The sequence below is a fragment of the Dermacentor silvarum genome, chromosome 1 (assembly GCF_013339745.2).
Source record: "Dermacentor silvarum isolate Dsil-2018 chromosome 1, BIME_Dsil_1.4, whole genome shotgun sequence".
NCBI lineage: Eukaryota > Metazoa > Arthropoda > Arachnida > Ixodida > Ixodidae > Dermacentor > Dermacentor silvarum.
In genome coordinates, this window is record NC_051154.1 from 79,276,647 (window position 1) to 79,304,351 (window position 27,705).

General features: G+C 42.5%; 1 protein-coding gene across 3 annotated transcripts in view; it reads right to left on the reverse strand.

Moving 5' to 3' along the window:
* The window catches only part of LOC119431304 (phosphatidylinositol-3-phosphatase SAC1-like), an 89,256-nt gene that overhangs the window by 52,612 nt on the left and 8,939 nt on the right, over positions 1 to 27,705 (reverse strand). For all 3 annotated transcript variants that reach the window (XM_037698779.2, XM_049670275.1, XM_037698809.1), the window contains exons 2-10: positions 25,125 to 25,219; positions 17,791 to 17,865; positions 17,504 to 17,631; positions 14,214 to 14,363; positions 11,305 to 11,364; positions 11,203 to 11,236; positions 5,823 to 6,010; positions 5,226 to 5,312; positions 5,073 to 5,141 (exon numbers count right to left, since the gene is read on the reverse strand). In XM_037698779.2, coding sequence (XP_037554707.1) covers positions 5,073 to 5,141; positions 5,226 to 5,312; positions 5,823 to 6,010; positions 11,203 to 11,236; positions 11,305 to 11,364; positions 14,214 to 14,363; positions 17,504 to 17,631; positions 17,791 to 17,865; positions 25,125 to 25,219 — 886 coding nt within the window. The remainder of the gene's footprint in view (positions 1 to 5,072; positions 5,142 to 5,225; positions 5,313 to 5,822; positions 6,011 to 11,202; positions 11,237 to 11,304; positions 11,365 to 14,213; positions 14,364 to 17,503; positions 17,632 to 17,790; positions 17,866 to 25,124; positions 25,220 to 27,705) is intronic.

The window sequence follows — 27,705 nt, forward strand, 5'->3', positions numbered from 1 at the left end:
TTCTATTTCTTCCTAATAGAGAAAGCCCTAATGGAGAAACAAGGAATGAAATGTAGCCCTTCAGGGAGCACGGCACAGAACGTGCATTTGCTCTCTGCCTTGCGTTCGCTCCCTGTGAAAGCACGTGTCCCTCGCGTGCTTTCACTCGCACATACAGCATACGGCACGCGGCGATGATTTCATTGCCGTTGACATCATACGGAACCCGACGGCGATGCTGACGGAAGAAATCCACTTTGAGTGTCCATATAATTTCTATCGCAATAAAAATGGGTGAAAAAAAAACGTAATAACAGAACATGCCATCTGAACTCACTAAGAATTTGCAGACTCTACTGTAGCTGACATATAAATAATGTGAACTGTTGCACGAATTGTTACAGCATGAGACACTGATGAGCATTAAGCTGGTGAGGCCCAAGCGGCCAGAGATGCACATTGTTGTTTTTGCAGCTTCCGCAAGCATACGTTTACACTCCTCCAATTCAGCCTGGGTCGGGAACTTTTGGCAGGAAGTTTTGATGTACCCACTTGGCGAGAATCATTACAGCATGAGACACCGAGCGCATCAAGCTGTTGGGGCCCAAGTGACCTGAAACGCACTGTGTTGTTTTCCGACTGCCTGGTGTTTTGAGATGGCGACGGAAAACCTAAACGAAATCGAGGTGGTGGGCGACGCGGGAATATGATGTCAATGCCACCAGAGTAAAACATGATGCTCACTTTGCACTGCCTGCAACAGGGAACAGCGCATTTGGGTTATCGCCTATTAAAAGCATGCAGTGCACTTCCAACGGCACTACATCACATGCTCTTTGGAATAGATAGGTGATGATGCTTATCACAATGGTATTGGTGGCAATAGCTGTGAATGCAACATGTGCGATGTGCAACAGCCCATGAGGAGATCTGCTGCAGGGTTCGTACAGGTTTCCAAGGCAAAAATTCAAGGATATTCCAGGACTTTCCAGGACCTGTCACAGGTTTTTCAAGGACTCAAAGAGGCATCCAAAGTATGATTTCTTTACTCTAGCATTTCCAAAAATGACTAGTTTTATTGCAATTACAGTAAATAAAGGTATATCACAATTCTAATGAAAATGTCTAGCCTTGATAACTTCTCAAGATCACAACACAAAATGAACACTTACAACAGCAGCTGAGATTTCTTGAGTATAGGCTGAGTAAAGTTCACCAAAAATATTCAAAACATTCAGCATAGGGTTATTGCACTAAAATAAACAGTGTAGCGAAGAGAGATGCGAGTGGGTCCGGCGCTTTTGCTCGGCAACGGCGCTCGTGGTTTAAAGCCGTGTATCATTTGACTGTCGCCGCTGCGCTACTCCGAACTCTAATAAACCCTTTACAATTGGTGGAGGTGCTGGGAACTCTAATAAACCCTTTACAAAATAAATAAATGTATATCCCAATGATGTTAATAATGTCTAGCCTGGATCACTTTGCAAGTTCACAAAAATACCAAAAAAAAGGTTCACAAAACACGATGAATGCTCCCAACAGCTACTCTGACGTCTCCAGTATTAACTGGGCAAGCTTACCGAACATTTCCAAACCATTCAGTGTAGTCTTGCTACACATCCATTACAGTGGAATCTCGATGATACGAATCTCACAAGGTTACGAAAAATATTCGTATTAGCCGAAATTTGTTTCATCGAAACACAATTAAAACTAGCTAAACTAAAGAGTCGGAGGTGAACTCACTCAGGCACACCTACGTAAAAAGCATTTACAGTATAGGCCACTTATAACGCAACCCTTTATAGTGCAGAACTGGCTACAACGCCGCCTTTTCCGACTCCCATTTACCCTCCCATAGTACTCCATGTATACGCATACCGCTTACATTGCAGCCGCGTGAGACGAAATACCGGTTATAATGTGGCTTCCGCGGGAAAATGTCGCTGACAAGGGCGGTAGCGAGCACGCTTCTCAACGAGGTGCGCCCACCGATGGGAGAGGAGATCAACGAGGGCGATGCAAAGGAGGAGCATGAGACATGGAGCAACAGTCCAAGGGCGATAAAACCGTTGCCACGCGCCGTATGTCTGAGTGAAAGCGCGCGGGGGACGCGCGCCTTCCCGCTTCCTGGAGAGCGAACGTACAGCGTAGACCATGCGTATCTTGCAACCGGGCGCAAGGGTAACTGGCGACGCAATCTCCCACGCGAAAGGAGCAAAGCGGGAAGGCAGCGCGGAAGGGAGGGAAGGAGGGCGGCGGCTTCTACTCTGCCAACAAATGCGTTCTTGTACTCTGCGCCTGTACCGGCTGTCGGTGTTGTCGCGCGCACCGCATCTTGAAAGCGATCTCCACACGGCTCTGACCTTTGTATGCACTGTGCTTACGCCGCTCAGTTTCCGTTGAAGCGATAGACCGCACGAACGTTCGCTCGCTGCGGCGGCCGGCCGCGCTTCCCCATGCCTGTGTGGGGAAAAGCACAAAAGCGCCACCGCTTCAAACGCTTCAAACTCTTCGCGCCCAGTCGCGGCCTCCGCGCTGTCCGGCGCCGCGTCTGCGCCTCCGCACCAAAAGAGAAAGGGACAAAGCGCGTAACTGCGCGCTGTTCTCTTTCGCGGCCGCCGGTGGGACGGCGTTTATTCGTATTAACCGACGCGGGTCAAGAATCGATTCGTAACAACCGTTCTCTAGCACGTTGCAAAGTAATGGGGCTCGGCCGGGACCACAGAAAAATTTGTATCTTCCAGAAATTCGTATTAGCCGTGATCGTATCATCGAGATTCCACTGTATAACAAATAGATGTATATTGCAATTTTGTAAAACTTGTCTTGGTCATTTCTCAAGTCCACATTATAAAAGTTAACACGAGTACTCACAACAGCTGCTCAGGCTTCTGCAGTATTAGCTGGGTTGGTTCATCATATATTTCCAAAACATTCAGCATACCGTATTTTCCTGTGTATATAACGCAGTTTTTTTTCTGAGTTTTTCGTCGGTGCGTCTTATAGAACAGTGCGACCTATGTACGTTTTTTTCCGGAAAAACTGCCGTCAAAATCGGATCCAATGTTATGGCCACGCGAAGCGCGCTGGTTGACTTAATTGATAATGGTTCTGTGCGCACTATTGAGGTGCCGGGTTCTCGTGTTCAAGTTCCCGAGCGCCATGCGAGAACGAAGGAGCAGAAACACAAACGGTGGTAGGCCTACCTAAAGTCCCTGTATAAGAAAAGTACCGCTATCCTTTGATCAACGCCGCCACTCTCTCTCCTGTATCTCCGATTGGACGATGATAGCGCACGTTTTCACTTCTTTATATTTTGTTTTTGTTTTCCGCCTCAGAGCCATGTTGAAAATCACTTTGCGCAGTCGCAGTCGCCTGCAGCAGCGCATGCCTGGCCTGAAAGCTTCAACGTGGACTTTCTAGGGGCGCCACCGTCGACTTGCTTTCACAAGCAAAAAGTAAAGAAAAAAAATCAAGTGCTTTAGGAGAGGAGACGGCGGAGGAAAAAATAGATGGCGGTACTTTTTCTATACAGGGACTTTAGGTTGACCGCGAGTCGATCTACTCCGAAGTCATCACATCTGCAGATAAGATACGGCCTGCGCAAACTACGCAGTCGCTACAAGAGTACAGGCAGCCCACCCCCCCGTCCTCCCTCCTGGGCTGCCTTCCCGCTTTCCTCCCTTCTGCGCGATTCGGCTCACCATTGCCCCCTTTCACTCGCACATACAGCATATGGCGCACGGCGACGATGTTATCGCCCTTGAACTTTATACGGAACATCGCGGCAGACATGATGGCAGAAATGCGCCTGGAGTGGAAATATATGGCACCCATACGCTTGCGTGTGACTCGTGTTCACGAAGCGAGACATCACTAACTTTTTAAAATCGATTACCGAAAGAACAGGTGCATCTTATACACCGATGCGACTTATATACTTTATTTTTCAGGAAAACTGCCGTTTTGAAGGCGGTGCTTCTTATACAAAGGTGCGAATTATAGACCGGAAAATACGGTAATGTTATTGTACTTATAAATAATATTATAACAAACCTCCATACAAAGGCACTGAGCATCAGTGGTTAAGTTGCTCCACTATAGCTCTCTTCAGCTTCACTTCGCGCACAAGAGTTAAAGTGGGACAAGGCAGACCGACGGGCGAGGAGTGAAACGAACGATAGGTTGACGAAAGCAGCGTAAACACTGCCAGCCGAGCCAGCACCGAAGCGCGACACGGGTATCTCGCTCCGTTCGCGGTTTGACGTGGCAAAGCCTTATTTTTTTCCACGCAGTTCTGCAAAACGGAACCATGTGTGCTCGCGCCGGCATATTGTTTCTGAAATGGGGAGTTTGTCAGATCGACGCCGATCTACCACAGAAAGGAGGTTGCAATGTCAAGTGCATTGCTCATGCAATTCAAGAATTTTCAAGGAAGGAAAAAAATTCCAGGATTTTCAAGGGCCCTTTTCAAACGCACTTTTCAATTTCAAGGGTTTTCAAGGATTTCAAGGACCTGTACGCACCCTGTGCTGGTACCGGAAGTGCAAACAGAGTGCGTGCTGGCATTTTCACGTGACACAGGCGGGCGAGTACTGCGGGCAAGCTGCGGTAGCGGGCACCTACTGCTCTTGATAGCGTGAGCCTTGCACCTTTTATTGTTCACATGAGATCTAGCAACCGAAAAATGTATCATACGGTCGCAGTTTGGCAAATGCACTGAACGCTGGTGCCGAAAGATTGCGTTTTCCAGGAATGCATTAACCAGTAAAAAAAAGAGTTGTATAACTGTATTGGGTCATTTTTTTTTTTGTTTCCTTGATCCCAAACATTGGTGCCGGGAAATCGTATGAAATGGTATCAATAAGGTTATACTGTATATGGTGTCTTCTTCAGACATGATTACTATATAACTGCTAATTCCATTCATAAAATTAAAATTCAGATGACTGATGGCTACAACACAATTTCATTATGCAAGGCACCCTTGCCATAATCAGCTGCTATAAACTAGCTGCAACACACGTCACTTCTTTCATCACTTTAGTGCCCTGCCAAACATTAGTACAAAAGAAAATTTTCACACTCACCAGATTGATTATTACTTGATTTCCATATGTATAAATCTGATTGTCAAAATGCTTCTGGAATGCTTCGAGCTGGAAAGTCCAATAACAAAGGTTTATATGCTGCCATAAGAAAAACAGCTGCCTATGCAAAATAAAGGACAACAGAACGCTTACATGGTTGAGCCCAGAAGTCAGGGTTGGAGGAGGCTTATACCTCAGGTTAGGCAACTGAGTCCAAAACAAAGGAATTGAACCACGTGTCTGAAAGGGAAGTGGAAAGACCACCATCATATAGCAAAAGGTGATATGATATAACACCAGGAACTTGGTCATGCCTCCCCTTTATTGTGGTCCTTAAATTAAATTGCCTTGTGGCAACAGAGCACCTCACATCTTTGTCTTATCAATGTAAGCTGAACCAAGGTTCTGTTTAAAATATGCTTATGTATCACTTTATCAAGGGCTTTAAACTGATTACACCTTACTCTTAATATTGCAAATAAAAAAAGAAAAGCAGAAAGAAAAGCATGTATTACAACAAGATCTTCAGACACATGCAAGGTAACAAACGTTTACCACCAAATTTTAATGACCTCTAAATCAGCCTTCATTAAATAAAATATTGAAGCTCAAATAAGGCGGCAAAAAGCCTGTCACTGTCCCGAAAAACATAACGGAATGTCACCAGCTGCCATTTATTTAAAACTATTATTGCAAAAAATCTTAGATGTGTATATTGGTGACATCAAAAAGATGGTGCAAATGTCCTACCTGAACAAATGAGCTCCGTGCAGTGTCTCCTTCTATGATTTGCTCAGTTTCAACAAAATTTGCAGCATGACCTTCACTGTCCAAGCCCCTCATGAACATGCGCGTGCCTGCTCTATAGCAACTGCGGCGTGAAATGAGTGCAAATGTGAAACCATGGCCATTGATGGCACATGCCTTGATGTACACAACTGCAGGTTAGTCAAGGACCATCAATTAGGGAATTGCCCGCATTGTTAAGGTTGCAAAGGCAAATCACAAACACAACAGATAAAAACAAAACAAAAGTAATTCAATCTATCATTGCATTTTTTGCTAACTAAGATGTAATTTACCCTTCACATCAAGGTCTGACACAACTTACTAAACTTGAAACCAGCACCTTCATAAAATGGTTATCAGTGATCAAATTTTTAGGCACTAAAAATATCAGTTCTAGGAACCTAAAATAGGCACTTGGGCATGAGTGGGGCCAAAATAGGCACTATATATTGTTCACAAACCACAACCTGTTTTATGTATTGAATGTTTATAGCTCATGTTCATGGTAAGAAAAGTGATACTACAGCATTCACTTGTGAGGTCTGAAAGGCAGCAACCATATTGTGCAAGCCACCGCTTCATAAGAGTTTTGCTGGGCACCCAAGAGGCAGCTTTATTGTCAATGCATATACTGCAACCAGCATGTTTAATACATCTGTTCTGACCCAATGAGCAGGTTGTGTATATTTAATAACCAAACTTCTCTGCTTGCAATGGCACATCAACTGGAACAAGCATGAAAAACCCAAAATACACCAGGGAAGCTGCTAAACAGTTAATGAGAGAAGCTCAAATTTGTGCCTGATAAAGACGCATTGAATAATGCATGTTTAGAAATCTTTCTATAAAAGTTTCTATAAATAAAAGTAATACAGAATTATCATCTCTAGGTTTTGTAATTCAATATTGTGCCTCTTTTCACTCAGAATAAGCTTGTACAGTCGAACTCGGATATATTGAATCTGAAGGGGATCACAAAAAAGTTCTATATGTAGGTAGTTTGATATATAAAATAATAAATAAGTAATAATACCTTCAAGGGGATTTTACAGGTGTTCGATATAAACAATAATTCGTTATATGTGGGTTCGATATATCCGGGTTCGACTGTAGGCTGAAACTGATTGATTGATTGATCATTACACTTTATTGGCACAAGGGCATCTAAGGCTAAATAGTGCCAGGACATGTGTCATGGTTCTGCAAAATTTGTAGGCTCAAATTGTACGCTCAACGTTAACAAAGGTGTCTGGAGTGTTTTTATGTTTCCGTATGTTTGACGGCTTCACACACTCTGGGATTCTTTAGTGTTCACCTGTAAGAGCCTCTAAAATTTCTTTCAGCAAAAAAAAAAAATAATGTTTCTTGTGTAACACAGACAGCAATGTCGCACAAACTTGTATTATTGTGGGGTAGCTGTTTTTGTATATTGCTAACAATTTATTCTTTGCAGTGTTTATTTTTTTTATAACACAATGCAACACAGGAGTATTGTATATCTCTGTATATCGGATCATCTTTTTAAATGACTCAAGCTTCGCTGTTTCCCCTTTTTCGTTTGATACTTATAAGTAGGGTCTTTCGTTTTAGGGCTCTATATTTCTTGAAATTTGGGGGGGGGGGGGGGGGGGTAAAAATTGGGTGCTATTATTTATGAGGAATACCAGGAAGAAATTGAGGGTTTTGTTGTTTGGCAGCTCAAAATTCGCTATTCTTCTTTGTAAATTTTACATAGTATCAGCACAAGCAATGGTCTTTGTATTTGTAAATGTCTTTGTCTTTGTAAACTTTGTATTTAAACAAGTGAAATTACTCACAAAAACATCTAATGGAAAAGAAGACTTATTGGAAACCATGTGACGAACTTACCTCTAGAAATCCTCGTTATTATTATTAGATTTAAAAGAAAACCACACTAACAAAAGCAACAAATAGAGGCGAGTATGGAAATCCCTTCCTTACCATGTTTCTCTGCACTTTTTTTAACAAAGGAAAAAAGTATAAGGAATATTGCACAAGAACATGCTTCACAGGAGGTGTGATGCTTTTCCTTATCTTACAAGTGGAATCTCATTGATACGATCTTCACGGGAACCGGTAAATAAAATGTATCATCCGAAAATCATATTCTCTAAAATACATTGCTCCTATGAGACACTGGCCGAGAAAAGATCAAAAATCGTATTATCTCGAAAAACGTATCATCCAGAATGATATCAACGAGATTCCACTGTATGCATTGGAAACATTTCTGCGTCGATCCTAGACCTATTGGGCCTTTCATCCTTGTCTATTGTCCTGTTTTACTGGTTACCAATATAGGCTCTTGCAACAAAATTAATTACCCTGCTTTGAATGTAGCATAGTAGGGCAAACATCCTTTTAACATCACAGCTACCAGCTACAATGCAGAGCAAAGTCGCTGCTGCATTAATTCGCTTCCTAGCGCATTACCGCCATTTACATGTATGCGAGGATGCAGGAAATGTGATGCATGCGCCATTGCCAGATTCATGTAAACGTGGCTAGTAAGAAAAAGCGACAAGCTTTCGTTCACTTAACGCCGGCAAATGCTAAATATATTATATTTTTACATATGCTGATTTTTGCTTGGGTGTTAAGTGAAAACAAGGCATATACAGTGTAGACCGTTTATAACGTATTCGCCGGAGTCGCGAATATCCGCACTATAAGCGGTACCGCACTATAACCAAAGCAACAATTTTCGAGGCCCGCACATATGCAAAACATGTGCACCGAGCCGCCACGCGTATGCGACAGTCGAGGAATGCAGCTAGAACGTTTGCATTCAATTTACAGTCGAATCTCGTTAATTCGAAATAATTAACGCGGCGGCGCCTCCGACCGGCATTGCTCCGGCACCGCCATAGAGTAAAAGCTTAGGAGAGACCCCTCAATGTCGCGCGCGAACGAAAAAAAAAAAAAAAAGACGCTGCGGAAATTTCACCCTCTCTCAAATGGCAGGGTCGCCGATTCTGCGTTGCGCCAGAACATGTGTATGCGTGCCAACGTCTCAGCCACGCTACCGTAGCCACGCGTAGAAAATGGCAGTGAACCCTTCTTTCTCCTTTATGCTTCCTCTACTTTCTAGTCACGTGTTGAATTTGCACGCTGCGGCTACGGCGCAGAGGGAAGCAGCGGCGCTGTCCCAGGCCGGCCAATGAAACTGCCCACGCCGGCAAACGCCCGCTTCCCTGATAACGGCAGAAAACAAAACTTTGGGGAGCTGGCGGCGGGCGCGCACGGTGACAGTCGAAAGTGAGGGAGCTACGAGGGAGCTACGCCTTCCTCCCTCACACTCCACGGTCTCCGCGTGCGCCCTTCGCCGTGCCGGCGCCGCCCGCTCCCTGAAGTTTCGTTTACTGTCGTTATCGTGAAGCGAGCGTTGGGCGGCGTGGGCAGTTTCGTGGCTCTCGCTCGCTATCGCGCCATGATATTTCACGACTCGCACTCAAGATTCTGGTTTCAGCCTCACTGGCTGTTCGTTCGCACCATGTGCCCTTCTCCTCCCCTTCATCTCTCCTTCTTCCTCGAGCACTCCTTGGGGCGCCCGTTTGAGGGGAGCGTTCGCCGTCTCCGCTGACTTCCGTACTCCCAGGCAGCCGCACTGTAACCAGGATTTCGTTTCCCGCAACTGCACTATAAGCGATACGTGTATACATGGAGTGCTATGGGAAAAATAACAGGAGTCTGAAAAGACCGCACTATATCCGGTCCTGCACTATAAGCGGTTACGCTATAAGTGGTCTATACTGTATACCATATTCATATACGAGGGCGAGTCAAATGAAAGTGAGCCAATGGCTGTACCAAATATATGACAATTGGGGTACTTTATTTAAAAGTAGTCTCCATGAGCATTTAGACATTTGCCCCACTGACTAACGAGTCTCGTGATTCCCGTCTCATAAAACTCCTTGGGTTACTGCTTCAAAGAGTCTGTAACTGACTCTTTCACGTCATCGTCCGACAGGAATCTGGTTGCCTTGAGCTGTTTAATTGCCCGAAAATGTGGAAGTCACAAGGCAAAAGGCCTGGGTTTTATTTCGGATGTTGCAGCGTTATCCCCTTGAACTTTGCCAGTTTTGTGTTAGCCCCATCAGCGACATGGGGACGGGCATTGTCGTGGAGCAAGATGACCCCATTCGTCAAATTTCCACGTTGTTTGTTTTTGATTGCGACACGCAGCCAATCCAGCGTTTTACAATATCGGAAATGATTGATAGTCTCTCCCGGTTTAGCAAATTCGATCAGTAACGGCCCCTGACGATTGAAAGAAAAAGTCAACAGCACCTTTCCGGCGAAAATGACAGCCTTTGCTTTCTTTGGGGAAGGTGAATTTGAGTGTTTCCACTGTAAGCTTTGCCGTCATGTTTCAGGCTCGTAGTAGTAGCACCATGATTCGTTCCCGGTCACAATTGCAGATAAGAAGTCAGCCTCATTGTGATAATGGATCAGATGAGTCAAGGCAGCGCCGAATCTCTCCGTCTTCTGGCGGTGGTTCAAAATCTTGGGCATCCATTGCGCAAACAAGGGCCGATAACCGAGATGGTCATGATTATGGTGTGAACCGAACTGTGACTGATGTTCACACACTCTGCCAGTTCATCAACGCTTATTCTGCGTTCTTTTCTAATCAGCTCATCAACCTTTACACTTTTATTGGGGTTGATTGCACAGTGGCTTTGGACCGATCTTGGATCGTCTTCGAAACTTTCACGTCCTTATTTGAACCGTTTGCTCCAACGCTTCAGAGTAGCCAATGAAATGCAATGTTCACCATACATGGCAGCCATACAGCGATCATGTTCCATACCATATGGTGACCACGCAACCATGATCAACCCAGTGTATGAGAGCATTAAAGAACATTTATCCTCACACCTGCGTGTCACTTTTGCAAATGAGAGATGCCTGTGTGCTGCGTGCATGCCTCGCAGATAATAGACCCAACCATTATTGCGCAGGTTGAGTTGGCGCACTTTTAATTGACTCGCCCTCGTATATATAAAGAATATTAATAACATATCTTCTCCACTGAGTCACAAAAGGTAGGCAGTTTTCATTAGTTTTGTAACACCCGCATTTATTATTACCTGTAATGAAAGGTCAAACTTCGAGGAGAAATCACGTAAACCGATTTTCATAAATTTTGGGCGGAGAGCAAAAATCAGAAATTATCGGGTTTTACCCAAAAATGAAGGGCCCTATGTATAAGCTACACTACACCACATGCATGTTATTCCAAACCGGTAATTTGTCTCTACTCCAACAATAGGTAATAAAGAAAAGTAATGTTGCTCGCAAAGCATAAGGATACATCCATGAATAATAGGCAGGCAGAACTTCCGAAGCTGCAGCAGAGTGAAAAAAACAGTAGTCTGTAAGTGGCATTCAAACACTACAGTTGAATGCAACATACCTCTACTTGGTTGCTGAGCTCACTCATCAAGTGGTGGTTCCACACAAATCTCTGATCTGCCTGTTGATAAAGACAAGTAAGCCAACTCATATACATGTGAAAGCATTCAAGTTTCATCAGAAAAAAAAAAAGTAAGTTCCTGCTAAGCGACTGCTAATTTAAGGCATTAAATAAATTTTGTTCCAGGGTGACGCAATAAGCTATTCATGAATTCTTGTTCCTATTCTTGTTTAGTGTTTACTCCTAATTGTCTTCATTGTGAGCTGCGATTGAATGCATGACGGGCAACTATTTACCTGTAAACCGAGCATACACTACCACCACAGCCAGTGTGAATTTTCAGCTAAATCTGTATTAGTGTACATTATACTGGTGGGCTCAATCCTGAAATTCAGTCACAACAATTTTCAATATGTACACTGCTCACATTAAGTCTTTGGAACACCAGAGATAATGAAAAAAAATTCCCTGCAAGCCTCAGTACACACGCTGAGTCAAGATGTGCACTGCATAAGTTGCTGGTAAAATTGAGAAGTGCACCCCACAATTTCCGGATGCATGTAGATTGGAACAAAAAACTTGTTCGTTCATGGCTTCCTTGTTCTAAGAAGAACCAAGTGGCTATAGGTTTAAGTATATTTAGGTTTTGTGCTTGAAAAATGCAGTATAGGCTTTTTGGTGTTTACTAGAAGACATTTCATTTTTCAGCTATTATATATTGTGAGTGAAAGCTTATAGATTGTTTTTGGCAACTTTTTCTTTCACCCAAAAGTGTATGTTTATTTAGGAAATTACCTGCAACCAAGCTTTTACACCTTTTCAGGCAATTCTGACAGTTTTAGTTAAGGCAATATGCTGTGCACCTGTTTGCATTCTTTACTAGAACAAAGCTGCTGTTATGGCAAAGAATGCAAAGATGAAAGTGGATCTGCTGTCCCGAGGTACAAACAACCATCAGATAGACTAGCGATACATTTGACACAGATGCACAGGCTTTTCTTTAAAGGGGAGTCCTTAAAGGGGAACATGTGCTCACCCTTCCAAATCTAGGAAAAGGGGGAACAGCAACTATTAACAAATCCTGCCTGTCCCGTCACCGCTCCTCGATCGAGCATCTTTGCCAGTCGCCGACCTTGAAAGGTTACCATAAGCACACCAGGGAAACAAGAAGAAAGGAGTGATGTTATCAGTGCTGCCCCAACTAAGAGGAACAAATAAGTTAATCCTTTAACTGGCTGCTCAACAAAATTGTTGACCTAACAAAAACTTCTGCAAAAACAAGACAAATCCAAATAGTATTAGTCTGTGCCGATAAATTTACCTTAATTTAGTACCCGCTCAACAGTCGTCTACACAAAAATGACGACAGTGAGCACCAGAAGATGTTTTGGTGACAAAACCTGCAAGCTTCTTTGTTCTATTCTTAATGCACGTGGTGGTCATATTCTCGCCACAGTGAAAATTTTTTAGTTTGTTTAACCCTTTAACTGCCACTACCGAGATAACTTGTGAAACCACCCACGCGCACCCCCTCCCAAGTATACTCATGTTGCTTTTTAAACTCACTCCCTGCCACTCCCGAGACAACTCGTGCAAAAAGAAAATGCGTTCATGCCCCGCCATCTATGGAGAGGTCACCTAAACACATAGAACTTGTAAATTAAATTTTAGACAACAGATGGAGCGCACGTGTTTACACCTGCGTCGCTTTCTCTCGGCAAAGCGCAGCAGCCATGGCGAGTCAGCACGCCACGTGCGTCCACGCTTTGACGGACAAAGAAATTCAAGAACTGCTGATGAATTCTGACAAAATATCTTTACATGTCCTGTGGAGTATCATGGTGCATTACTAGCATGAAATTTCCACTGAACCAACATGAAAAAAACACCCGGCAGGGGGTGAGGAGCAGTCGGAAAAAAACCCAGCAGTGAAAGGGTCAAGCAAGCTCATATTTTTCATCTGTATAGAGGTGTGTCTCAAGAACACCCATACAACTTGTCAAAATGTTTTTGCTATTAGATATCCTGTAGGCAGTACACTATGACACTCAACAAACTTGTTCAGCTGCCAATTAAGGGTTGAGGCAGGCTTTTCTAGCAGTGTACCAGACGTACAGCCTTCCTTGGCCTTTATGAATTCCGGGCAAAAATAATTTAGTGAATATTGCATTTAAATGAAACAGAGAATCAATTGAGCATTTCAAATGATGTTCTGTGTGAAATAAATAATGTCTTGGGCAGCTGACAGACGTATTGCCATGAAAATTTCGGTTTGTGAGCTTCTAGTAGCTCCGATAATGTTGCTTCTATCTAGCGACAAACAAAATGCTCTTCTGCAGTATAACAAGAGGGATGCAAGGTGCAGCACGAAAATTCCACTTTTTCAGAGCCACTCAGAGCTTCATTCAAATAGCGATAACGTAGCTGATCAAAATGTAGACGGCAGGCAACAGTGAACATCTTTAGCCTTACCCATCTAAATGAAGTACCGATTCTGAATCAAATCGGTGCTGCTCAACAGCTATAATACAAAATTTAAAAATTTTAGATTAAAATTCTCTATTTCATTTTTTCCTGCTTCAAGTCATACTGAAATACTGACCTATCTTATTTTAAATTGAATTCCTAAAAATAAATTTGTCACTCTCCTTTCAGTGTTTTCACATTTTAATTTAAAACTCCTAACCCTAGCTATACTTTTGCATTACTGTTTTAATGAGAAAAGCTAAAGGTCTCTGAGAGGACAAGGAAGGTGATCAGGAGACAAAAATGAACAAATCAGAATGGCAAACTAAATCGAACAACCTAGCTTGAACAACACTTTCAATTTCGATGGAATAAGTACATACTGCTAACTTTAAACACAGAACCATGAATTTGAACTTGGCCTGCCCACATAGCCCACTTACTCGTTCCATGAGGCCCATCTGAAGAAAATCAGGTGTTGTGTTGTACAGTTTTTGCAGAGTGTGGCTCAAATCATAAGTAGTGGAGTAGTAGAAGTTTGGCGTGCTCAACACAGTTTGGACCATGGCAGTGTACTGCTTGTTGTACTGGTTCTGCAAACAGAAGGCAAAATTTTAACATGCTTCGTGGCAACGGAAGCTACACACAAGAATAAAACAAGACTGGGTACTAAAGCTCAAAAAGAAGAAAGTCACATGAGCAGGTGAGAAGAGAGACTTGAGGTGTTTCTGAAAATTCTTTTTTCAATACCCTCACAAAAACTAGAGAAAGTATGAAAGGAGGAGATACTAACAGGATAAAACCTGCGTCCTTATTTGCACAAACTTTAGAGCTGCAAAATATTTTTATCAGTAGAACATCAGTTTTAAGCTTGCCAGGCTTGGCTATACGTGCGGTTTGGGTGCGGTCAGTGCTGGATTTAGTTAACTAGGCTTTGCAAGTTGAAGTTTCGAGGAGGCGTCGGAAACATGGCCGACAACCATGGCCGTCGAGTGAACTAGAATAAATGTAATGCTACACATATTAAGGAAGTAATCCCCGAATATGAACAAGAAGACAAGAAATTACCCGCTTTAAACCACATTTGTTGTAAAAAATGAACTGTGTTGTGAAGAATTTTCTGCCGATTTTTTTTTTAGAAAAACAAAAATAAAGTAAATAAACAACAAACATTCTCCGGGCACCTCCCATGTGGCCGTTTCCAGAGTTTTTAAAAACATAATAATTGTGCAACTAAGTATAAGAATACTAGTTCACATTACAGACATCAAATAATAAAAAATAGTGAGAATAATAGTCATGTATAAGAAAAATTACTGACTTCATAATACCAGGGTAAGTGTATACAAACATGTTGTACCTCCCAAACTAATCAAGATAGGAAGATAATTCTTTTTTGCAACATGTTTTTGAATGTTTGGGCATACTAAAAATGTATAAAACAAAAAAGCTATTTTTGCAAGAAAATTTACATCCAAATTGGCCTCACACCTTCAGACAATAAAGCGAAAAATTATTTCTTCTGTATCAGTAGATTACCCTTCCACAATACCCAAAACACCACTCTTACCCCGAATGAAACAAAAAACACAGAGACGAGTGGCGAAGCCACCTTGAAATTCCCACACCAGCTCACCGTCCCGTCATCAATTTTGACAGCGTCTCCTAGGTCTCAGTTATTTCTTTAGTGGTAAAGATTGACTACGAGGTCTGTTAGAAAAGTATCCGACCTTTGGCCGAAGAAAAAAAAGTGGCATAACTGGAGCGTTGGAAACCTAATCACCATCAAAGTAGTCTCCATGGGACTCCACACACTTCTCCCAGCGGTGTTGCCATTGTTGGAAGCATTCCGAGAAGGCCTCTTTCGGAATGGAGTTTAGCTAAGCTGTTGTTGCAGCCATAATGTCCTCTCTTGTCTGAAATGGCGCTCCTTTCAATGGCCTCTTGATTTTGGGAAACAGCCAGAAGTCGCAGGGGGCCATATCACGGGAGTAAGGAGCCTGTTGAACTACAGGAGTCTCGTTTTTCGCCAAAAAGGTCTGAATCAAGTGTGAGGAATGTGCAGGAGCATTGTCGTGATGGATGCGCCAATTTCCTATTGACCCCAACTCCGGTCTCTTGCGCCGCACAGCATCACGTAGGTGACGGAGGACATACCTGTAGTACTCTTTGGTGATTGTTTGACCCTGTGGTGCGTACTCGTGGTGCAGCACACTGTGGGAGTCAAAGAAAGCAGTCAGCATCACTTTGATGTTGCTGCGCACTTGGCAAGCCTTTTTTTGGTCTTGGTAACGTGGAATGCTTCCACTGTGACGACTAGAATTTGGTTTCCGGGTCGTACCCGTACACCCAAGACTCGTCACCAGTGATTATGGTGTTCATGAAGTCAGGGTCCCTGTTTGTGGAATCCAGCATGTCCTGTGAGACTTCAACACGAAGTTGCTTTTGCTCCACCGTGAGCAGCTTCAGCACGAATTTCACCGCAACTCTCTTCATGGCAAAATCTTCGGTCATAATGGAATGTGCAGAAAAAGTGCTGATGCCCATCTCTTCCACAATTTCTCGGATAGTCACACGACGGTCCCAGCATCACCAGAGCGTTCACTTAGGCAATGACCTGGTCATTTCGGCATGTTGATGGCCGACCAGAGCGTGGCTCGCTCTCCACCGATGTGTGGCAGTCTTTAAACCGGTTGTACCACTCCTTCATCTGTGTGCTGCTCATGGCATCGTCACAGAAAGCCGTCTGAATCATCCGAATGGTTTCCACTTGGCTGTCACCCAGTTTCTGGCAAAATTTGATGCAGTAGCGCTGCTCCAGTTGCTCCATCATTTTCCTTGCAATAAAGAAAACCGACGAGAGCACTGCGCACTACCTCACTCAAATGCTGCGTCCCAGCAACTGATGCTATCGGCAGGCGGGAAAAAATTTGCGCATGCGCACGAAGGTTCAAGGTCGACTGATGCAAGTGCACTTGTTACATATCCATCAGAGTGTTCGCAAAAAGAAAAAAATAATAATAATAAGGTCGGATACTTTTCTAACAGACCTCATACATTGTGTTTTAAATGAGCCCAAGATTGAATATGGCAAGTTTCGCGAACTTTTATTAAGCCAAGGTGGGCCAAATACGAAAAATTACTTTAGAAGTCGTGACGTCACACTGAAGTGCTGACGTTGGGCTTTCCGCGTGAAATAAAAAAAATTAACTTTGAGCTTCATTTTCTCTTCTAATAATTGACCCATTGCAGTGTAATTAACGACAGCAGAGTTTTCGAAGAATACTTTATCAGTCTAAGTTTATTTATTGTTTTGCTTTAGTTTCCATTTAAAGAACTGAGGCTCCATAGCATAATTAGTGGGCTGAAAGTTATCCAATAAAGAAATAAAAGCAGGCAAGAATTTTCTGTCAGTACTTCTTTAAAAAGGCACTCAAGCAATAAGCACATTAGTGTCAGAAAACAATGGGGCCACATGATGTTGTATATTAAAATAGCGCAACAGATACAGGACAGTTTAAAGATTTTACGCCATAAGCACTAAACTTGCATCCTGGAGGGATTTTAAATAAACCGAACACTTACTCAAGATTGTGCATGCTCGCACTGTTTTTCTGCTGCTCTGTGTCTGGTGCACTATTTTAGTTTTCAACATCACGTTTCAGCAATTAGCCCACACTTGTACCCTCTTACATAGTACTCAGATACATAAAAGTTATTAAAAGTTTCATGCCTGATTCTCTGTAAGATGCAGTGATGTTCTTGTGAAAGAATATGCTTCGGTTGCTTTTATTCGCCATACCACTTGGCCGTTGATCTCACCAACTCTTCGGCGTTCAACAATCACAATCAAGTATGGGCCTGAAACATGTAAACAGGTAAAAATGATGAAAATCACATTAATTCATTGCCTGCATCCTTAAAAGTGCATACACAGACCCAAAATTGTTGCTACACTGTTTTAAGCAAATTCAGCCCTGTGACAATAGCTAGGATGTAAATGGTGAAGTAAACACTTACCTGCAAGCAGGTGGATAATGCCAACAATGCCATAGATTGTTCTCCTAATAGCATGTGGAGGAATGTCAGGTTTAGCTGTTGGAAAGAAGATACAACTATTAATGCATTAGCATGACCAGCGTACTTCACACATTTTCTGGGGGGCTATCTATCCATCTATGTTTGTGTGTTTGTATCTACCATTTTCCCATCTACCTGGGTCACTAGGTAGTCCATGGCCAAATGTGTAGCCCATCAGGCTGCTGTGCTGAGGGAACAAGGTTCGAAACGAACCGTTGGACCAACTTGGGTCACTGAGAATGTGGTGATGTGTACATATGTGCCTGTCTTCAACAAACCTCTTTCACGCCGACATGGGTAACCGTAGATGTGGGACTGGGTAGGTACCGCTGTTCGAAGAAACCCTTTGACGCCAACTTGGAGCACTGGATATGTGCCACTCGGTCTTTGCTGGGAACCTGTCTGATGCCTACTTGGGTCACTAGGTATGTGCCAGTAGGCATGTGCCACTCTTCAATCAATGTCTTTAACGCCAACTTGCGTAACTAGGTATGTGTCACTGGGAATGTGCCGCTCTACAATGATGAAAAAGATCCCTTAAATTTATCCGACGCTGAGTGGAATATCTGGAAGCAGTTTCCATTGGGAGGGTCGGAAAATCGTAAATGCACTAAAATGTGGTCATTATAACCAATAGATAACTGAATTGTTATAACCGAATCTTTCAGGCCCAAGTCGGGTACGGCCCATGTTTGAATTAACCGGGCCAGGCGGGCCAACGCATGACACTTTCAGGCTCAAGCTGCGCCCGGGCCTGAAAAAAAGGCCCTTGCAGTGCCGAAGGCAGAAATAGAGCTTCACCATGCCACTGCTAAAATGAACCTACGGCATAAATTTCACAAAGCTCAAAACTGTGTCACTAATGAGGGTAGAAGTCAAGAAGAAAGCACACATGGTGTGTTTCAAGGAATATGTAGCAAATAATAATAACAACAACAACAATAATAATAATAATAATAATAATAATAATAATAATAATAATAATAATAATAACTATATGTGCAGTAGCACTACTGTATCATTAAATGATCCCCCCCAAGACAAGCAGCTAATGCAAAAACATGGCAAAGCAATTGTTAATTTTAAGAAAATCCAGTTTCTAAAGCCTTCTACAAGCCATATCTTGTGTAGAATTTCGCTCAACGCAATAATATTTGGCCCTGAGGTTTACAATATAGCTCTACAGTAAACCCAAAATTTTGTTCAAATCTAGTAAGCACTTCCGAAGTTGATTGATCTTCTGGTTCTGTGTCTGACACCTTAACATGAATCAATCAATCAATATGAACAAATGCATTAACATTTTATACAATAAATGCTTAAAAATATTTTTAGAATGGTGACTAGGAATTAATTTGTTTTGCTGCCTCTTATATCCACCCTTTAGTGTTTTTTTTTTTTTTTTTGTTTTGTCAACAATTCTTATAAAAAAGTTCATTTTTTTTTCTTTTAGATTATGTCATCAGGCAGCCTTTAGCACAACATAGCAGACCAAGAATGCAAGTTATTCAAGTGCTACAACGTTTACAGCCTCTTGCTTGTGCATAGTCTAGAGCCTACATACCCTACAATGGCTATGCCTTGCCAAAGAGAAAAGCTTTCACCATGCTGCTTGCAACACTGCTGTGTTTTCATCTAACAGCAAAGCAGCAATGGCACGTCTACCTTCATGCCACTCAAAAACAATGGCAAGCAGTACAGCTTTATTGTTTTGCATCTCAAATGTGCACACTGCACCTATCTGCAATGCTATGTTGATGGGTTTCAGCATGAAGCAACAGCATCAGATCAAAACTGACTTCCAAGTTATTCTACTAGAAGTGTGGTATGGTGCTGCAAATGAGGCAAGCCCTATTCACCTGAAATACTCAATTAGGCATGATTGCAACTGTCAAGCTGTACTTACACAGAACTGACATAAAAATGTTCAGACAAACAAGCTCGCCCAGAAGACAGAAGGGATTAAATGCAATTGGCTTAGTCTCCGAGTCAGAATAAAGTTGTGGTATAATAATAATAATAATTGTGGGGTTTTACGTGCCAAAACCAGTTCTGATTATGAGGCACGCCGTAGTGGGGGACTCCGGAAATTTGGACCACCTGGGGTTCTTTAACTGTGCACCTAAATCTAAGTACACGGGTGTTTTCGCATTTCGCCCCCATCGAAATGCGGCCGCCGTGGCCGGGATTCGATCCCGCGACCTCGTGCTCAGCAGCCCAACACCATAGCCACTGAGCAACCGCGGCGGGTGAAAGTTGTGGTATTAACGACAGTCCTTAAAATCATCATCATCATCATGATCAGCCTATATTTTATGTCCACTGCAGGATGAAGGCCGATCTCCAATTACCCTATCTTGCGCTAGCGTATTCCAACTTGTGCCTGCAAATTTCCTAACTTCATCACCCCATCTGGTTTTCTGCCGACCTCGACTGCGCTTCCCTTCTCTTGGTATCCATTCTGTAACCCTAATGGTCCACTGGTTATCCATCCTACCCATTACATGGCCTGCCCAGCTCCATTTCTTCCGCTTAATGTCAACTAGAATATTGGCTACCCCGTTTGTTCTCTGATCGACACCACTCTCTTCCTGTCTCTTAACGTTAGTCTTAAAATTTTTCATTCCATCGCTCTTTGTGCGGTCCTTAATTTGAACTCGAGCTTCTTTGTTAACCTCCAAGTTTCTGCCCCATATGTTAGCACCAGTAGAATGAATGCAATGATTGTACACTTTTATTTTCAACAACAGTGGTAAGCTCCCAGTCAGGATTTAGCGATTCCTGCCATATGCACTCCAACCCAATTTTATTCTTCTGTAAATTTCCTTCTCATGATCATGGTCCCCTGTGAGTAATTGACCTAGATAAACGTACTCCTTTACAGACTCTAGAGGCTGACTGGCAATCCTGAATTCTTGTTCCCTTGCCAGGCTATTGAACATTATCTTTGTCTTCTGCATATTCATCAACCCAATTCTTACACTTTCTCGATTAAGGTCCTCAATCATTTCCTGCAATTCGTCTCCATTGTTGCTGAATAGGACAATGTCATCTTCAAACCGAAGGTTGCCGAGATATTCGCCGTTGATCCTCACTCCTAAGCCTTCCCAGTCTAAGAGCTTGAATACTTCTTCTAAGCATGCAGTGAATAGCATTGGAGAGATTGTGTCTCCTTGCCTGACCCCTTTCTTGATAGGTAACTTTCTACTTTTCTTGTGGAGAACCAAGGTAGCTGTGGAATCCTTGCGGATATTTTCCAAGATATTCATGTATGCCTCCTGTACTCCTTGATTACGCAACGCTTCTATGACTGCTGGTATCTCTACTGAATCAAATGCCTTCTCATAATCTATGAAAGCCATATATAGAGGTTGATTGTACTCCGCGGATTTCTCGATTACCTGATTGATGACATGGATATGATCCACCGTAGAATATCCCTGCCTGAAGCCACCCTGTTCTCTTGGTTGGCTGAAGCCAAGTGTTGCCCTGATTCTATTGGAAATTATCTTGGTGAATATTTTATAAAATACTGAAAGCAAGCTAATGGGTCTATAATTCTTCAATTCTTTAACGTCTCCCTTCTTATGGATTAGTATAATGTTGGCGTTCTTCCAGCTCTCTGGTACACTTGAAGTTGTGAGGCATTGCGTATAAAGGGCCACAAGCTTTTCAAGCATGATATTTCCTCCATCTATGATTAAATCTACTGTTATTCCATCTTCTCCAGCAGCTTTTCCCCTGGTCATGTCTTTCAAGGCCCTTCTAACTTCATCGCTAGTTATAGAAGGAGCCTCTGTATCCGGTTCATCACTATTTGGAATGAAAGTGTCTTGGCTGTTTTGGGCACTGTACAGGTCAGTATAGAATTCTTCCGCTGCTTTTACTATGTCATCGAAATTGCTGATGGTATTACCATGGTTATCTTTCAGTGCATACATCTTGCCTTGTCCTATGCCAAGCTTTCTGCTTTCTGCTTAATATGTCAGTTTTCTGCTTAAGCTTTCTGCTCCTCAATCTTTCCCACGTTATAATTTCGAATATCCCTTACTTTCTTCTTGTTGATCAGTTTTCACAGTTCAGTGAATTCCATCTGATCTCTTGAGTTGGACACTTTCATGTTTTGTTGTTTTTTTATTAGGTCCTTTGTTTCTTGGGAGAGCTTACCTACTGGTTGCCTTGGTGCCTTACCTGCCACTTGAATTGCTGCTTCTGAGATCAACCTAGTTACGGTTTCATTCATTACCTCTATGTTGTCTCTATCTTCCTTTTCTAAAGCTGCATATTTGTTTGCGAGCACCAGCCTGAATTGGTCTGCTTTTACACTTACTGCCTCTAGGTTGGCCTGTTTCCTCTTGACTAATTTCACTCTTTCACTCTTCAAATTGAGAGAAATCCTAGACCTCACTAACCTATGGTCACTGCACTTTACCTTACCTAACACTTCTACATCCTGCACTATACTTGGATCGGCAGAGAGTATGAAATCTATTTCATTCCTTGTTTCTCCATTACGGCTTTTCCAGGTCCACTTCCTGTTGCTGCGCTTCCTGAAGACGGTATTCATTATTCAGAGCCTATTCCTTTCTGCGAATTCTACTAATATCTCTCCTCTTGCATTCCTAGAATCTATGCCGTAGTTGCCAATTGCTTGCTCACCAACCTGCTTTTTCCCCACTTTTGCAATGAAGTCGCTCATGACTACAGTATACTGAGTTTGCACCTTTCTCATTGCTAATTCAATATCTTCATAAAACTGTTCTATTTCTTCATCATCGTGACTAGAGGTTGAGGCGTAAGCTTGTACTACCTTCATTTTGTACCTCCTATTCAGCTTTATTACGACGACTGCTACCCTCTCATTAATGCTGTAGAATTCATCAATGTTGCCCGCTATGTTGTTATGGACTTATTATAGCAAATGATTGAGGACCTTAATCGAGAAAGTGTAAGAATTGGGTTGAAGATGAATATGCAGAAGACAAAGATAATGTTCAATAGCCTGGCAAGGGAACAAGATTTCAGGGTCGCCAGTCAGCCTCTAGAGTCTGTAAAGGAGTACGTTTATCTAGGTCAATTACTCACAGGGGACCCTGATCACGAGAAAGAAATTTACAGAAGAATAAAATTGGGTTGGAGTGCATATGGCAGGTATTGCCAAATCCTGACTGGGAGCTTACCGCTGTTGTTGAAAATAAAAGTGTACAATCATTGCATTCATTCTACTGGTGCTAACATATGGGGCAGAAACTTGGAGGTTAACAAAGAAGCTCGAGAACAAGTTAAGGACCGCACAAGGAGCGATGGAATGAAAAATCTTAGGAGTAACGTTAGGAGACAGGAAGAGAGCGGTGTGGATCAGAGAACAAACAGGGGTAGACGATATTCTAGTTGACATTAAGCGGAAGAAATGGAGCTGGGCAGGCCATGTAATGCGTAGGATGAATAACCGGTGGACCATTAGGGTTACAGAATGGATACCAAGAGAAGGGAAGCGCAGTCGAGGACGGCAGAAAGTCAGGTGGGATGATGAAGTTAGGAAATTTGCAGGTGCAAGTCAGGGGTAATTGCAAGTCAGGGGCAAGACAGGGGTAATTAGAGATCACAGGGAGAGGCCTTCGTCCTGCAGTGGAGATAAAATATAGGCTGATGATGATGATGATTCTACCTCTGCTCCACGCTACCACTTGTCCTCAAAATATACAAATATAAAAGCTCACAGAGCCAGAGTCACATTTATTAGAAAGAAGGCAAATAAAAAAAAATGAGCCATTCCTCTGCTGTGAAGGTGGATTACCAGCAAAGCAGCTTAGCACACAACATAGAGGTGACACAGAATTTAGATCAAAGGTATGAGCAAATTTTTATTTCTCTTGAGCGGCGACGGCGGTCATTCCGAAGTAAGACTCGCACACACACTTTTATTTTGGTCGGCGGTCTTGATTGTCGGCATACATTTGCGTGGAAGACTACCGCCACCTCGGGGCACAAGAGAAAACTAGACAGGCGGAACGGGACCACCACACCGGGAGAGCGGAAGGAAACTAGGCTCACAAGCGCTTGGAACGATAAGAAACAGAGGGCAGTGCGAGCGTACACATAGCCAACGTGGATCGCACAGCGGCAAATCTTTAGGAAACCCCAATTATCTACCTGAGAGTCTACTGATTTTGAAAATGGTGCCTATTGATAACTAATCTACTGAAAATGCATATCCAAGTGATGAGACGTATAAGCTTCTCCAGAGAATGAAGCAATTTTGAATAAAATTCGGGAGCTGAGTTTTTGCACATGCAGATCTGTTGACGGACATGAAAAATGCATAGAACCCTAGCCATAGACAGCTTCGCTGTAAAAAGACTAAAAGTATTGATGTCCTCATTGCATAAGCTTTACCTTTTTTAAAATGCCTTCTTCCAAGCAAAAAAGAAAAAATTCAGAGCTCTACCTGGTTGACATGGCAGTGATTGAGTGGCAAACTCTTTTTCACTTAGTTTTAAGAGAGGAAAGATAGTTCAGCACAATGCGTTGGCGGGCTAGTTCGTGCAAATCCATATAACTTTGTTTACCGGAAAACAATGGACACAAGCAAATTTTATTGTCCTGTCACCTTTCTTGCGTCCGTTGTTTTGCACTAGACAAAGTAATTAAGAGCGCAAATTAAACTAATACTGTAGGATGCTCAGAGTGCTAACGTTTACCAGACTATCATTCCTGTTACAGCAAGAGCTTTCATTAAATAGTGCACGGGATAATTTGTAGAGCACTGAGAACAAGCTAGTATTCATGCATGTTTATTAAACAGAACAAAAAAAAACTCATTTACATGACATAAATATGGCTGTGCTTTAACACTGAAACAGTCCCTCATTAGGTGAAGGTAATATAGTAGGACAAAGAATTTATAAGTGCTACCTTGAGGAACACAGGCCATTTACACAAACAGTGCCATTCTGATAAAAAAAAATTTGCCTTTAATAAAGTAATAATTTGGGTAGAGTTATCTGATTCAAAAAAGAATTGAATGTATTTTAACAAATCGCACCAAAACAAATATGAATTTGAGTCACAACCCAATATAAATGCCATAGTAGAATACAACATCCATAGTCTCCGGGTTTTTTTTTTTTGTTTTGTTTTGTTTTTTTTAATTCTAAAGTTATTCTGAAGTTAAAAATCCAAGAGTGTTATACACAACTACTCTATAGCACAGTGCTACAAGACAAGCTATAGTTCATCAGTTCAGAACTTAATATACATACACAAAGGCTTACCTGAAAGGGAGATCTCCCGGGACACCCTGTCAATAACAAGGCTCCTATCAGATGAATTTGTTGGCTCAATGATGTACCTTTCAGGTGTGCTATACCTGAAAAAATAAATTCAAACAAGCACACAATCTAGTGTACAAGTTTTGTGAAAAACCCCATTTTCCTAGAGAAAAATAATGATGCAATATAATCTGAATTGACCATCGTCATTTTAGATAGTAGACAACAAGCTATCAACAAGCCAGAGAAACTGCAGAGGAGAGGTCTAATGTTCTTTTAACTAAAACAACATAAGAAATATGAAGTCAATATAAACCCTTTTATCATACGAATATGTGGATGTCACTGATTACACACCTATTACAGTACAACTGCTTCAAGTAAGAAGCAGGAGACCAGACCAGCAACAAGATTGGTTGCAAAGCACATGAGCTGCAGTACAACACAAATAGAATAGTTTACTTCCCGAAGTGACATTAGAAAGATACATTTTCTGCAAGTGTGGCGGCATAGAAACTGGAAATGTTACGGTAATATTACTTACAAAAAATTCGGCACTTACAGTATGTGCCATCACCAAGAACTAACATGCAAAGATGAAGAAAGAACATAGTGTCTATGTTGGCGGTGCTGCACTGTGGCACTGCTTTGTTGACAAATTGTTAAAGTGTCTATGTTGGCGGTGCTGCACTGTGGCACTGCTTTGTTGACAAATTGTTAAAAAGGACACTGAAGAACAACACTCGGTGAGGCTAGAATGGCAGAACTCTTGAACTTTTCTCTGCACTTGTCTCATAGAGAGAGATGGCTTATTAGTGCAGAAATTAAAGGTCAGCCTTCTGGTTTATAAATTCTGGATTCCGATTGTGGTGCTGGTGGCCAAATGTGATGCAGGATGCCAAATGCAGGAGCCACAGCAGTAGCTGTGACTAAGGTGTTCTGCTGCCGAGCACGAGGGCATGGGTTCTATTCCTGGGAGCCGTGATCGCTTTCCAATGGGATAAGAGTGCGAAAGCTCTTCTGTACCAAGATTTTCATGAACATTAAAGAACCCAAGGTGGTCAAGATTATTCCAGTGCCTCCCACTAAAGCAGCAGCTCTTGGACTTCTATAAAACATGATCTATTATATTTTGTGTTGTAAGAGTCTACAAACAGGTTGAGTTTAGTTCATTCTCGAATGCAATGCTTTGTTTTCAGTAAGCCGCTAACACTCTCTGACCCAGCATAGCCAAAACCTATGATGCCTCGTGAGCTGTTACAGAAAATTCAAGCTGATGTTGCCATCTATCTTTTGCCTTGAAACTGACTTTTTTGCTTAATGCGATTCGTCCAGCCCACAACATCAGAAAATTTACCTTTATGGTATGTTAACAACTGCCATGCCATTAAAGAAAACTATATATATATATATATATACATATATATATAGTCTCTGGTATTCTAAAAATGTAACCTACCAATACAACTGAACTGAATTATCCCATTTTTCGTCCCTTCAACATGCCATAGGACCAACATCTGGTGGCCGAAATCGTACCATGGTACAGTATTTAACAAAGACAGAAGGAACGAATACAGACACAGCAGTCACTCCCAGCTAAATTACTATTGCAGCACAAATACAAGCATCACAGTTAAAATGATGAGAAAAAAGACATCTATCATTCACACACCCACCCAATTTAATGGGCATATTTATGAAGCACCAATTATATGGACATTCTAGGCGCATTTCTGCCGTCACCACCACCGTGATGTTCCATATAATGTCCAAGTGCGATAACATTGTGGCAGTGCCATATGCTGGGGGTGCGAGGGAAAGCGTGCGAGGGTGAGCCGAGATGGATGATGGCTCGATCTTGCGTGCTCAAAAGGGAGTGTGCCGTCTAGTATTGCACGCAAGGCAGCAGGGGGGTGTTCTACTTCAATAGCGGCTACGTATGGCATGGCTGAGCATGGCCCCATGGGCCCTATCTTAAAGCAATCTACGGTGGGTAGAGAGTCTAGGCGGGCTGAGGGCTGATGGCTTCGTGTGCGCTTCGTTCTCGCCGCTTTGAGTTGAAGCGAGAGGCAACACTAAGTACAATTCACTCACTGCTGCTGCTGCTCTTCCTCATGCCAGCGTTTTGACAGCGAGTGCTCGCGGTCATTGAGTGAGATGTGTTCATGTTTGCCTGTGCGCGTGTGACACCATGCTTGTTAAATTAGTAAGCGAATGTTTACAAGCTGATACAACTGATAAAAGTACTATCGTTACTTCGTAAGCTGTCTGTGATGACAGGTTCTGGTTTAGTGTTGCGCACTCAAGGGCAACCTTGGTGCGAGGAATAGACAGAGCAGTTTGTACACTTATAACACATTAGCACTTGAATGGCACATATGAAAGAAAAGGAAAAAAAAAAAACTGCGTTGAAAGGTTTACAGTAACTAAGTATTATAATGTTCTCCCCGTCAATGATGTGGTAAATAGGAAAGTCACGGCGATTGTGACACACGGATCTACCCGAGCAGTTGCGTCGGTTCAGACGACGGGTTGGTTGCCAAGGGCGCGATGGAGGATGAATCGCAGAGCCCCTTGTCGA